The sequence below is a fragment of the Geospiza fortis genome, unplaced genomic scaffold, assembly GCF_000277835.1.
Source record: "Geospiza fortis unplaced genomic scaffold, GeoFor_1.0 scaffold1047, whole genome shotgun sequence".
Lineage (NCBI taxonomy): Eukaryota > Metazoa > Chordata > Aves > Passeriformes > Thraupidae > Geospiza > Geospiza fortis.
In genome coordinates this window covers 515,515-527,939 of record NW_005054589.1, presented here as the reverse complement: position 1 = coordinate 527,939, position 12,425 = coordinate 515,515, and the positions used below count along the sequence as shown (strand labels likewise).

Here is a 12,425-nt window from a genome sequence, read left to right as displayed (position 1 = left end):
TTTGTCACCAATGTCATGACAAAGAATCCTAGGCAGATTGTTTGGGTGCAAGAACCTTGGTGGTTGTGAGAATATGGGTCTGAGATTGTGCTGAAAGTGGCTGAGTGAAATCAGGTTTGAAGTTTGGGGATTTTATTTTTAAATGAAATTGCCTTCCTCCCTACCCAATAAGCTTTACTATTGTGAAAAACGCCAATCACTTGTTTTTAAAATTTTAAAAGTTTAATAGTAATAAAATGGTTATAAAAATAGTAATACAATTAGAGTAATAATAATTTGGACAATTTTAATTAGAACAATATGAGACAATAGAAACAAAGAACTACAGATGTCTGGGTACCTTTTTCTGGGCAGCATAAGCCCGAAAAAGGACCCCTGTTAACAGAGGATTAACCCTTAAAAACAACAGCCTGTTGAATATTCATACATCTCATACATGATGCATAAATTCCATTCAAATACAGGATTCTGTCTGGTCATCCTCAATTACTTTTTCATAATCCTAATGGTGCCTCCAAGCCTGAGTGAGGCAGGAAGAAGTTATTTTCTTCTGATAAGTGAGCAATAAATTCTTTTTGTCTGAAAGATTTAGGTGTCCTGTGGCTGCTATCTTGCTGTGAGTACTTTCTTTACAAAAAGTATCTTACATAGCATAGTTTCTATTTTAACATTTTGTTATAACCTAAAACTATATTTACCACACAACTTAATAAAATTAATACAGCATAACTTTCTAACACAGCACATATAATATTCATTTTAATATTTGCAAAAAGCCAATCATAAAATATGCATTTTTCACACTACACTGGTTCTACAGTAATGCAGCATTATTTCCTATCTGGAATTGATAGCCAGGCATCGAATTCAGCTGTTTCCCTTCTGTTTCTCTCCTGCAGATGCCATGTGAAGGCTGCATGGAGAGGGACAATGTGAGCACTGGCGCAACCATGGAGTTCATCCTGCTTGGCTTCTCCGAGCTTCTCCATCTGCGGGTCCTGCTCTTCTTTATCTTTCTCATTGTTCATTTGGTCACACTGGCAGGGAATATGATGATCTTCATGGCCGTGGTGATGGAGCCCTCACGTCCCCCCATGCTTTTCTTCCTCGGCCAACTCTCTGCCGTGGAGCTCTGCTACACTTTGGTCATTGTGCCCAAGGCACTGCTCAGCCTGGCAGTGGGCAGCAGCCCCATCTCCGTGATGGGCTGTGCCACCCAGATGCACTTCTTTGTGGCCCTTGGTGGCACCGAGTGCCTCCTGCTGGCAGCCATGGCCTACGACCGCTACGTGGCCGTCTGCCAGCCCCTGTGCTACGCGGCCCTCATGGGCGAGGGGCTGTGCCTCCGCCTGGCTCTGGCCTGTGCCCTGGGAGCCTTCGCTGTGGCCCTGGGCCTGACGGTGGCTGTGTTCCACCTGCCCTTCTGTCAGCCTCGCTGCATCGACCACTTCTTCTGCGACGTGCCCGCCGTGCTGCGCCTGGCCTGCACACAGGGCTATGCCACAGAGCTGGCCCTGCTGGCGGCCTGCGTTCTCCTTCTGCTGCTCCCCTTCCTCCTAATCCTGGCCTCGTACCTCTGCATTGCTGTGGCTCTGTTAGGTGTCACCTCCCCTGCGGGAAGGGGCAAGGCTTTTTCCACCTGCATTTCGCACCTGGCCATCACCTTACTGCACTACGGCTGTGCCACCTTCATCTACATTCGTACCAAGGGCAGTTACTTACCAGCTCGGGACAAGGTGGTGTCTCTGGTCTACACCAACATTACTCCTTTAATGTATCCCCTCATTTATAGCCTGAGGAACAAGGAAATCAGAGGGATCCTCAGAAAAATGCTGAGGAGGAAGAAAATAGGTGAACTGGGATACTATCAGAGTTGTGATGTGTGTGTGTGGTAAATTTTAGTAGAGCAAACACATGTTTGTTGGAAAACAGCCCCATAACCAGATCACCCTAGGCTTCACTAAGGCAAATATCCAGGCAGAATTCTACATGCATCACTATCTGCTAAAAAAAAAAAATCCCCAAAATAACACTTGAGCTAAAGGAAAATGCTTCAGGTGAGTTGTGAGGATGAAGAGCTTTGATCAATCACTGGTCTCGCTTTTCTGATCACATACATATTCAGGCTTACATTCATACTCATCCCAGCACAATCAGAAGATCAGCACAAAAATTTTTAAAGCTAATAAACCAATATTAAAGTATTGGTTTTGTTATTTTTCTATCAAGATGACAGTAGAAATTGGATAGTCAGTAAAAATTTTAGACTGGTAAGTTTAGCAGCACAATAAATCTGTACGGACTTACTTAAAGGGAGGTTAGAAGAAGAAAGGCCATGGCTAGAAAGAAGGGTAAAATAGCTGTGGTTTTCTCCAAATTTAGTAGAAGGCTGCACTCTGGCATCCCATGACAAATGGAAAGATTGTTAGTGTAAACTCATCTAACCTTGAATTATTCTACATATTGAAAGTTCAAATGCCAACAGTCTAACAAGAGTATGACTTTGCTGTGCCTGTTTTGCAGGAAGCAAAACATGTTTCCTTTTATAGGGAGATGCTTTAGGTTTGGATTGTTCCTATGGCAACACAAAGGCTAAGATACTTGTTTTATCATGTGACTTTCACCAGCAAAGACTGCATCATATAAATATGAACGCCCAGCGGGTGTTGAGATCTGTAATTGTAAAAGTAATAATACTGCTGCCACTGTTACTGCAATTTCTTCAGCAAAACCAGTGAGAGTTACAGCACAGGCTGGATACTGCAGCAGACATAAGAATCTGAAGCTTGCAAAGCAGTGCTATTTTATGAGTTTCCTATGTGTAGGAGGAACAGGATGATTCAGACAAATTAGAGAAGATCAATTTTGGCCAGAAAGGGAGGGGGAAGAACCAACTTAATTATTTTATTTAATACTTCCCTCCCCCATGTCTCTTTAAAGGCCATAGAGACCCCATGATTCAGAACCCACCGCTTACATAGAAAATAGTTGAGAAAAAATTAAAATCTTTTCTTCTGTTCCTCTGTCTAATCCAAAGGAATTTCAGCACCCCAGCTGCTCTCAACTCTCTCGCTGGGCAGATTGAGAGAGCAGAGTGGTATTTGTTTTCTCTGAGCTACAATCATTAAAAATTATGGTAAGTGGATTTGACAAATGTAAGAAATTGGCACTGTAACTAAGGAAGTTAACTTGGAGCCTTCTGACAAAAGAGAAATGTGGAATTTAAAACTGACATTAAAAGCTGTCTTCCAGTTCAAAGTCTAGCCTGCCTAAAACATTAACACAGAATATTGGGTCTCAAGTCAATGAATACCTAATTACTCTGTGGGCAAACACTTAGCTGCATTATTTAAAATTATCAAAGTTGCAGTGAACATTTTAATCACCTGCCAGCTCTTCCAAAAGTGAGAAGGGGAGGGTCTCAATGAGAGAACACTGTGTACTAATAGAGAAGTACTTCAGAATTACATTAGAGAAGTACTTTCAATCAAATACTATTAAGTAACTGTAATGAGCACAAGCAGAATAGGAAGCATCAATTCTAAATCCTGTCAAGTCAAATCAATCTTTGAAGTCAATTCTGCTGCAAGCAGTTGGCTGGACTTGAGGTGGCCAGAGGTCCTTCCTGAGATTAGCAGGACTTTGCATCAGAGGTTTCTAACCTGCCTTCTAGGAGGTATTGATATGTCCAAAAGCCGGCAATCAAACTGAAGGACAGAAAGACACTGAGGTTTATAACACTGTTCAAAGCCTTGGTAGAGGCCCTCACATATTTCTGGCAGCTGTGGATGTGGGATAGCAGAGAGGTAAATGTGACCTGCTGTGGGAAGATAGCAGGGCTGTCCCCTGAAGCAGGATGCTCCTCACGAACCATTGCAGAACAGAGGCACCTGGGCAGAGCTCTCCTCACCCCAAGGATACAGATGATGCCTTTGGAAGGGATAAAATGACCTAAACAGCAGCCAGGTTAGACTCCCAGCCTGAGATACACGTGGGAAGTGTGACAAGCAGTGGAGGCTTTCTGAGAAGACACATTCTCTACCCAATGCTCTTGCAGATGAACAGAGTGAGGAGATACCCCAGAGCCCAAGACCATCCTCACCAGTATTCCCACATCCTCTAGTCCAAGACTAGCCCCATCAGTATTCCCACACCCATTCACAGCACCCTTTCCCCCCACCCCATGCCAGCCATGTTGGGCACTGTATAGATACATGGAGAGTATGAGGTAAGAGCAGCAGCAATGTATCAGAGATATCACACCCATTTCCTTTCTAAAATGTTATCTTTTAATTGACTGGACCTGCCTGATGTCCCTTTTCCACTCAACAAGTGGCTGTTTCAGTCCTGTTGACTCAGCACACTGTGTGCTGAGAGCTGGAGAGTGCTCAAGTGAAGTAAGGCAGCACCATCCCTGATATAGATATGAGCAGAGAATAATAATTTTAAAAAGGTAATTTCTAAGTTATTTTCAGAGCTTCATAGGGAACAGCAGAATCCAGTCAGGCAGTGCAGATTTTGACAAATGCACATTCCACCTCCAACCAAAGATGGGTATGGAAAAGATCTTTCCGTGGGTGTTGTAGTTTTTTGGGTTGGGTAGAGATTCAAGACTCTCCAGTGAATGAGTATAGCTGGGTACCTGCATTTCACAAATGGTCTTGTCCTTTCTTGGAAGAGGAATGCTTGCATTCCCAAATTTGCAGAGATCTGAGATCTGGCAAACATAGATGTCATGAAGTTTTCCAGCGAAACCAATTAGGACATCACTAAGAATCACTTCATGGTTTACACAGCCATACAAACAGAGTATTCACCCTTGCAATTAATTTCGTAAAGGCGGCCCTGAGCAAGCACTGTGTGAGAACACAGATCTTATCAATGGTGGACCAGAGCCCAGCCTGTAAGAGTTCAACCTGTAAGATCACATCAGTGATCAGCTGTCCACATTCTCAAAAATGAAGAGAATTTGGAGGATGATGGCCCAGATTTGGGCAGCATTCAGGATACTCAAGGTCCAGCACCTTGAATGGTATATGCCACTGAAAGTTCCTCCACATAAGGGGATACTTCAAGGTGGTTCCTTAAGAGCTACTACCAGTACCAGTGATACTGGGAGGATACAAGTGAAACCTCCCTTTCAGTATAGAGAGAAACCAGAGAAAAATGCTTTGGTGTGTTTGTTTGTTTGTTTTTGTTTGTTTTGTTTTTGTTTGATTGGGTTTTTTTTTGTTTTGTTTTGGGTTTTTTTGCACACCATTATGCTTTGCTGGCAAGCCAGGTAAGATATTTCCTAAAAGTTGTTCCTATAAATAATCAATCTCCTAAAAGAAATAAATGCACTTGCATTAAGAGAAAATCCTTATTTTCCTAGGAGTATAAATACAAAAAGTTTATTTAGGGTATTTGTTTCTGTTATGGGTAAGGAGGGATTTGCTTCTATTAAGGGTAAGGAAAGTTGAAAAATTGGCAAAAGTCCAGTTTTAAGAGCTAGAAAGAACTTTCAGTGTATTTATCTTCCCTTGACAAAGTCATGTTTTCACATTCTGTCTGTTTTGCCTTACATGGAAAGTGTGTCCAACAGCCTTTCTTTCTTTCACATTCCTTAAAAGCTTAGAAAACTTGCAAATAATCCTATGTTTACCCAAATAGATGTTTTGTATCCTTTGATCTGAAGCAGGAAGGTGAAATTAATACAGCGATTTAAAATAATGGAGTTGTAAAATGAAATGGATGTGGGCTTAGTAGTAAATCTAGAAAATAGATGTTAATATCATGAGGGTGAAAAGTTGTCAGAGATTTTCTTTATCAAGAAAAGGCCTCTGTTTTTGATGTTTATTATGAACATGCCAAAGGAACAATATTTACTGTTATTACTTTACTATTTACATATTTTACTATTATAAAGGCTAGAATGCTATAGGAGTTTCTCTTGCAGATATTTATAGATAGAAGATTTACAAAAGAAGAGAGATGAGTCCTTCCTGAGATTGTTTTTTACTATTATATGAAATTATGTATTCAACATATAAAATCTGATAGGTTCCTATATGATATAAAACAAATATAGTCCACACCCCCATAAATAAGCTAATGGGAAAGAAATACACTTAAATAATCTGCCATTTCTCCACAGAATTAAACATTTCTACAAGCTTTTATTTATCATCTCGGCTGTTGCACAGGCCTTAAATTTCCTTTAATGGATTGTTTCAGGAAGCAACCAGGAACATAGGACAAAAACTAATCAGAAGACCAAAGTGGAGCTGAAGAATGAGGTGAAGCTCCTGCCAGCTGGTTGGTTTCAGAATTAGTTTCACCTTGCCCTACAAGTACCTCCACATCAAAAAGCTGACTGAAGGTGTTATTAATAATTCCAGCACTGTATCCCTAACCTAAAGCTCTTGGCTCTAAACATCCTATTGTGCTCAGTTGTCTTCCAAGCAAGTCCAGGAAAAAGTGAGAATGGGAAGGTCGATACCCACCCAGTGTGTACCTTTGGCTTTACCTGCATAAGTGCAAGAATCTGAGACAGTCTGGTTTTACAAATTGGTATGTAAAGATGTAAGACTGTCTGGTTCTACAAATTGGCATGTAAAGTTGAGGGAAGACCTGATGTCTCAGCAGCATATGGCCTCTAGCCTAGTCACTGCTGAAAATCAGGTCTCCTAAAATCTGTGTAGTGTTTCATTGTGGTTTTGCTGTACAGTTGCTCTCAGCATTCATTTCAGTTTTCATGTTTTGATTTAATTAATGAGTTCAAGTTTCAAAAAATCAAGTGGGAGGCTGAACTGAGAATAGAGTTGACAGTGAGTTGGGAAGATGTTAACACGTTCAATGCCCTCTTTCCACCTGCAAGGTGTCTGCCTCAAATGCCTTCTCCTGATGTCCACCTTGAAACCTCTCAGGGAGAATGCTGCTTGCTAATACAGTGAACAGTGGAAACTATTTCATTTCTGCACTGGATGGCAACTCTTCAACATCAGGATCGAGCTACAACAGCAACAAATATGGGCAAGCTTCTTAAGTTTAGATTGTGGAGGCAACTGTAATTTGTTAAGAAAAGAACCATAAAAATATATTGAAAAAACATATTATAAACAGACATAAAAGCTTTAAAATATTTGTTGTAAACCCCTAGAAAATAAAATATTAACTCACATATTCACCTGTAAGAGTAGAAAAAATAAATTTAAAATCACACTATCTAAGTGACTAGTGCTATGGCTTTTCATTGTATTTTAGTAAAGCCTTTTCAGCGTCAGTGAGATATTTCCATGCTTGAACACAATTAATCCAGGAGTGGGGAAGAACAGCTGGAAAATATGAAGAAATTACAAATTACAGAGAGGTATGTGTTTGCCATGCAGAGGTTACTATTGCTATATTTTCAGCTTTGATTCAATTACTAAAAATATTATAATCTTACTTTTCTATAATGTAGTGGAATATGTCATCAGCATTTCTCTACTAGAAATAAGTCATCAGTCATTTCTCTACTAGAAATCAAATTTATCTGGGTCAGATTTTATGTTTATCACACATATTCTGTTGTGTTAGTAATGCTCAAAGAGAAACTGAATCCTCTCGTGAAATCTTAATGCCACCAAGATGAATAAATATCTTTAAAGGTGCCCAAGAAGAATGTGCTCTCAAAGAGAAGTGTAGAACTGCACTTTTTGGATTTCTAGTTATATAATGTGCTGCAACAGTATAATAGAAAGTAACTAACTCTTGTGACCCAGATTCGTACCACTTAGGGAAGTTTTATGATTAGGAGAATGAATCAGATCCTATTATGACTTGGTTTTCATTGGATTCCTCTTGTCTATACAAAAAGTCACACCTCAGCATAGGCGAAGCCCTGTTCGGCCGCTCTCCCGGAGGCAGCCGGGACACATCTGGGGCTCCACAGCCGCTGGACCACGATGGGGAGCAGAGCTGGGCTAACACGGCAAGAGAGTTATCTCAGGTGATTTCTGCGGAAAAGCAAGGTCCTCCCCCTCATTTGCAGGATGGTGTAATAATTTAACTGAGCCCTGTTTTGCAAGCCAAATAAGAGCATGGCAGACCATGGCAGGATAAGCTTACCCAGAGACAAAAGCCAGCAAGCCTGCAGTTCAGGCAGCAGTGCAAACACGCTTCCCTGCCTGATCAGGTGTCCAGCCAGGGCATCAGCAGGCAGAGAAACACCTATTTAGTGTGTTGCTGATGATCAAGTAAGGGGAGTTTTATTCAGGAATACTGGGCTTCTTCTAGTTCATGTACTGTATGACATCTTTGGCAGGTGGAAGATATATTTGGGAAGCTACCCTCCTGTTTTGACTGGAGCCCAAGTAAGGAACTGTCTACATTCCTGGTGCAAGAAGATGTGATTGCTCATCCACCAATGATGAACTGAACGAGCAAAAGATTGATGTGGGGAGGGATGACTGGAGGTCTTTAGCCCAAATACCTGCTCACTGCAGGGTTAACACCGGAACTATGTCAGGTTGCTCAGGGCCTTTCAGGCAAAGCTTGTACATCTCCAAGGATGTTTATCTCACATATGTGAAGAAGAATAAGGGAGTGTCCCCTGCTTCTTCTGTGTATGAAAACTCAGATCTATGCCTTTTCTCTATCAGCTTCATTCATGCCTTTGCCCTTGTTCTTCTTCTCAAGGGAGAAAGATAACCAGCTTGACTACTTGTGCAGTCAGGTCCTCAGGTCTCTAACACAGGGGTGGCTGCTCTATGATCCAGAGGAGCCACTCGTGCTTCCTCATAGGAGTTTAAAATATCTATTTAAAACAAAATCTGAGTTTCTGAATGCAAAATGTCTGTATACAAAACTAATTTAACAGCTTAAACCACTAAATGGTAGGAGTCTGTTTTCTGCAGAAAAAGTCTGAAGTCAGCTGTTTGAAATATTCTAAGATAATTGCTGGTGGAGTAGAGCCAGAAAACCTTCTAAGATAAACATGAAAACACTAGAATATTTAACTGTGGTCATGCAGGTGAAAATAAGGGACAGAAAGCACAAATTTTCCACAGGGAATAAGACATTCATACAGAGCATATCTTAGGCTCTACAGAGCTGTCATAGATTATTCCTAGAGTTGTAGAAATAGTGGATAAAAGGAGTGAGAGACCACAGAACAAGAGCAAGTTCCTCCTTAAGACTGAAGTGGGGCTTGTTGCAAAATGGATTTGAGGCCTCTGGAGGACCGATACATCTATGTTACTATGATACCTTACTGAAAGCCAGTTCAGGATGCAGAGATTGAAGTTATCAGTACCAAAGGGATGGTAATTTGATAATTAGGGAAGTCATATCAAGTGAGAAACTCCAGAGATTAATTCTAGGTTCTGTTTTATTCATCATCTGTAAGGACATTTAACAGCGCAATGGTGAAATTCATTCTAAAATATGAGGAGCAGCAAACACAGTAAACAATTTGTAAGAATCATATGAGACAGTTCTGTCTGAACTGCAGTTCAAAAGAAGCACGTCCCAACTCAGCCTTGGGAGTGCCCTTTGACTTTCCCAACAGCACATCAAAACAAGACCTGGTGCACAGCCTTCCTCCTCACTTCCCTCACCACAAGCCCACATAGCTGTAGGAGGAAAGCCCAGGTGTGTTGTGTGGTGATATTTTCCAGCTGGATACCTAATCACAGCGATACTCAAAACAAGATTCTGGGGAATGGAAGGGAAAAATGTGCCCTGCAATTCAGAAATACTCAGAGGGCCAAGAAAGAGAGGATGAGAATCAGCCCAAAGACATGCTGAGAGTGAGCTGAAAAGACACAGTTACCTTCTTAACACAAGATGCATGCCAGAGATGGGATGCTCACTGGGAAGCCATGAGAGTGAGAGGCTGTGGAGATGTAAATCAGAGAATCATAGAATATGATTGTAAACAAGACATAAAAAGATTTTTTAAATTAAGTTCTTTCAGTTTTGCTTATTTGTTGTTTGTTTGGGATTTGTTTGTTTTAGTTGTTTGTTGTTGGTGGTTTTGTTTGTGTTTTTTTTTACAGTCAGAGAATTAATTTTGCCCAACCATTTCCAAAGACAAAATTCAAGCTTGTGATAATAACAATGTCAATGAAATACTGAGTATGAAAATGCATGTGTGGTACTCACTCTTCTGGCTACAGCCTCTGTGTATATTCCCTCTTTTTCCCTTTGGATCTGCATTTTGGGGCTGAGGACACAAGGGAAAGCAATATTGCAGAGCTTTTACAGGTATCAGAAGAGTTCTATGCATTTTGTATTTTCACTTCTGTGCGCTCCCACTTGTTTATAAATTTTCTTCAGATCCTGATCATACTGTAGTATTAGACTGTATTTTGTTTCACTATCATTGTACACGTTCTGACTGTGAGCTACACTAGGTGATCTCCAATCTGAAAAACCACAAAGCAATAAATACTATTTCTGACCACCACTATCTGGAAAACCCCAGTTGCTGATCCCCATCTGCCCACACTACGAGGGGGAGAAAAAGAAAGCAATTTTTTTCAGGCCACTTTCTCCAGTAAGCCCTAGTAAATTGCTTCCTGCCTACTCCTTAGGTCAAATGTTCTGAGTATCTGCACACCAGTGAAATGGAGATAGAGCCTCCCAAGGATGTTCATTCCAGAACTTGTCACTTCTGGGATTTTACAGATGCAAACTCTGTTAGCCCTGAGGAGCCAAATGTCAGGCCTCGACAAACTTTTTTTTTTTTTCCTGAGGAAGGACATGAGCTCCTGGGCTGCCCTAGAGCATTATCCTCCAGGTGCAAATGGATCTTCCCCATTTCACATCTATTTAGGCCTTGTCTATGTTGTCCTATCACAGAGAAGTTAGCTGTGGGTCTGTCTGCCCCACTGCTACATCACAGACTGAAGAAGGCATGGAATTGTCCAAATGAAGCCCTAAATGGGCACATTTCCCCACCACAAACTCAAGGTATGGCTTGTAGACAAAAAAATCTTACATGACTCCTGCAATGGGAGCCTTTCAATTGTGGGGGAAACACAGGCATAAGAGTTTGGGACTTAGTACTGTGGATTGATAAAGGGAACTTTAGACAGGATTAAGCTGTAACAAATTTAAGGTACAACTACTCTGAATGCCATTTACATTTGAATTGTTTGCACCTATATTTTACTTCATGTGCTACGTAAAATTTAAAGCTCAGTATTGTAACCACTTGTTCTGAAATTTCTCTTGCCTATGTTCAGATGTTTTGGGATAGATCTTGCTTTCTCAAGATGTAGGGTTTGAGAACCACAGGATTCGCTGAAAGATTAGATGCCAGGGCCCTCAGAGAGTCCACAGTCCCAAATTCTGCTCAGAGCAGGGCTGACTCCAGAGGTGGTTATGTTGTTCATAGCTGTGTCCTGGCAAATCTGGAACACCTCCAAGGGTGGAGATCCCCCAGCCTTTCTAAGCAACCTGACAAGGTCCTTTCTTTAGCCTTCCTTGGGGAGGAGGAGGAAGAGAACAGGAGGAATGCAGCCATACAGCAAGGGTCAGTGCAATAATACCCTCTGTATTTTATGGGGAGGGGTGTAATAGCTGTGTATAGGTAGGAGTAATATCCTTGATGAATGCCAGAAGAGACAGAACAAAGGCAAGTTCTTTCATATTTATGCCCCTCAGGAAGCAAATGAAAAGTCCCATGAGGTCTTCCTACACAGAGAAAGAATCCTTCTAGTTTGCTTCCTCTCCCATGATTTCTTTTTTGCTGAAAGGCAGGCACTGTCCATCAATGCAGAGGAGCATACTAAATGAAAAACAGTAATTCTGCCAGACAAAGTGGTATCACTGTCACTCTGTGACATACTTGGGAATGAAACAGGCTGCTGTCCCTGTGTACAGATGGATTTCCTAAACATATTCAGTGAGGATGGCTCAGTGGTTTTAGCCTCATTATCACAGATCACAGAATCACAGAATGGCTTGGCTTGGAAGAGACCTGGAAGATCATCTATTTCCAACTGCCCTGCCATGGGGGTTGGAACTAGACCTTCCACTAGACCAGATTGCTCCAGGGTCCCGTCCAACCCGGCCTTGAACACTTCCAGGGATGGAATAGCAACAACCTCCCTGGCCAACCTGTTCCAGTATTACACCATCCTGAAGAATTTCTTCCTAAAATTTCAATTTAAAGCCATTGCCGGGGCCGGCGGAACCGGGAAGGATGGCGAGGGCCGCCCAGGAGGTGGCAATCGGGAGCCTCTTACGGGAGTGGAGCAAAGGTGGAGGGAGGCTCCCAGGAAAGAGGTGGCTGCCTTTAAGGTGGGTTTATTTGCCTGCCAGATGGGAAGACTGTGACCAGCCCCTTAGAACAGGTAAAGGCAGTAAGGCTTCCACGGAGGCCGGACCGGGCGGGGGCTGCGAGCCGGGCCCCCTCTCCGGCCAGCCTGGGGCTGAGCACCTGCAGCGGCGGC

General features: G+C 41.9%; 1 protein-coding gene across 1 annotated transcript; it reads left to right on the top strand.

The window, feature by feature from the left end:
* The first annotated feature begins 899 nt into the window (after window positions 1-899).
* Window positions 900-1,895, top strand: LOC102045206 (olfactory receptor 10AC1-like). The gene has a single exon (XM_005429972.1). The coding sequence runs from the start codon at window positions 900-902 to the stop codon at window positions 1,893-1,895; it is 996 nt and encodes a 331-aa protein (XP_005430029.1).
* Window positions 1,896-12,425: the final 10,530 nt, after the last annotated feature.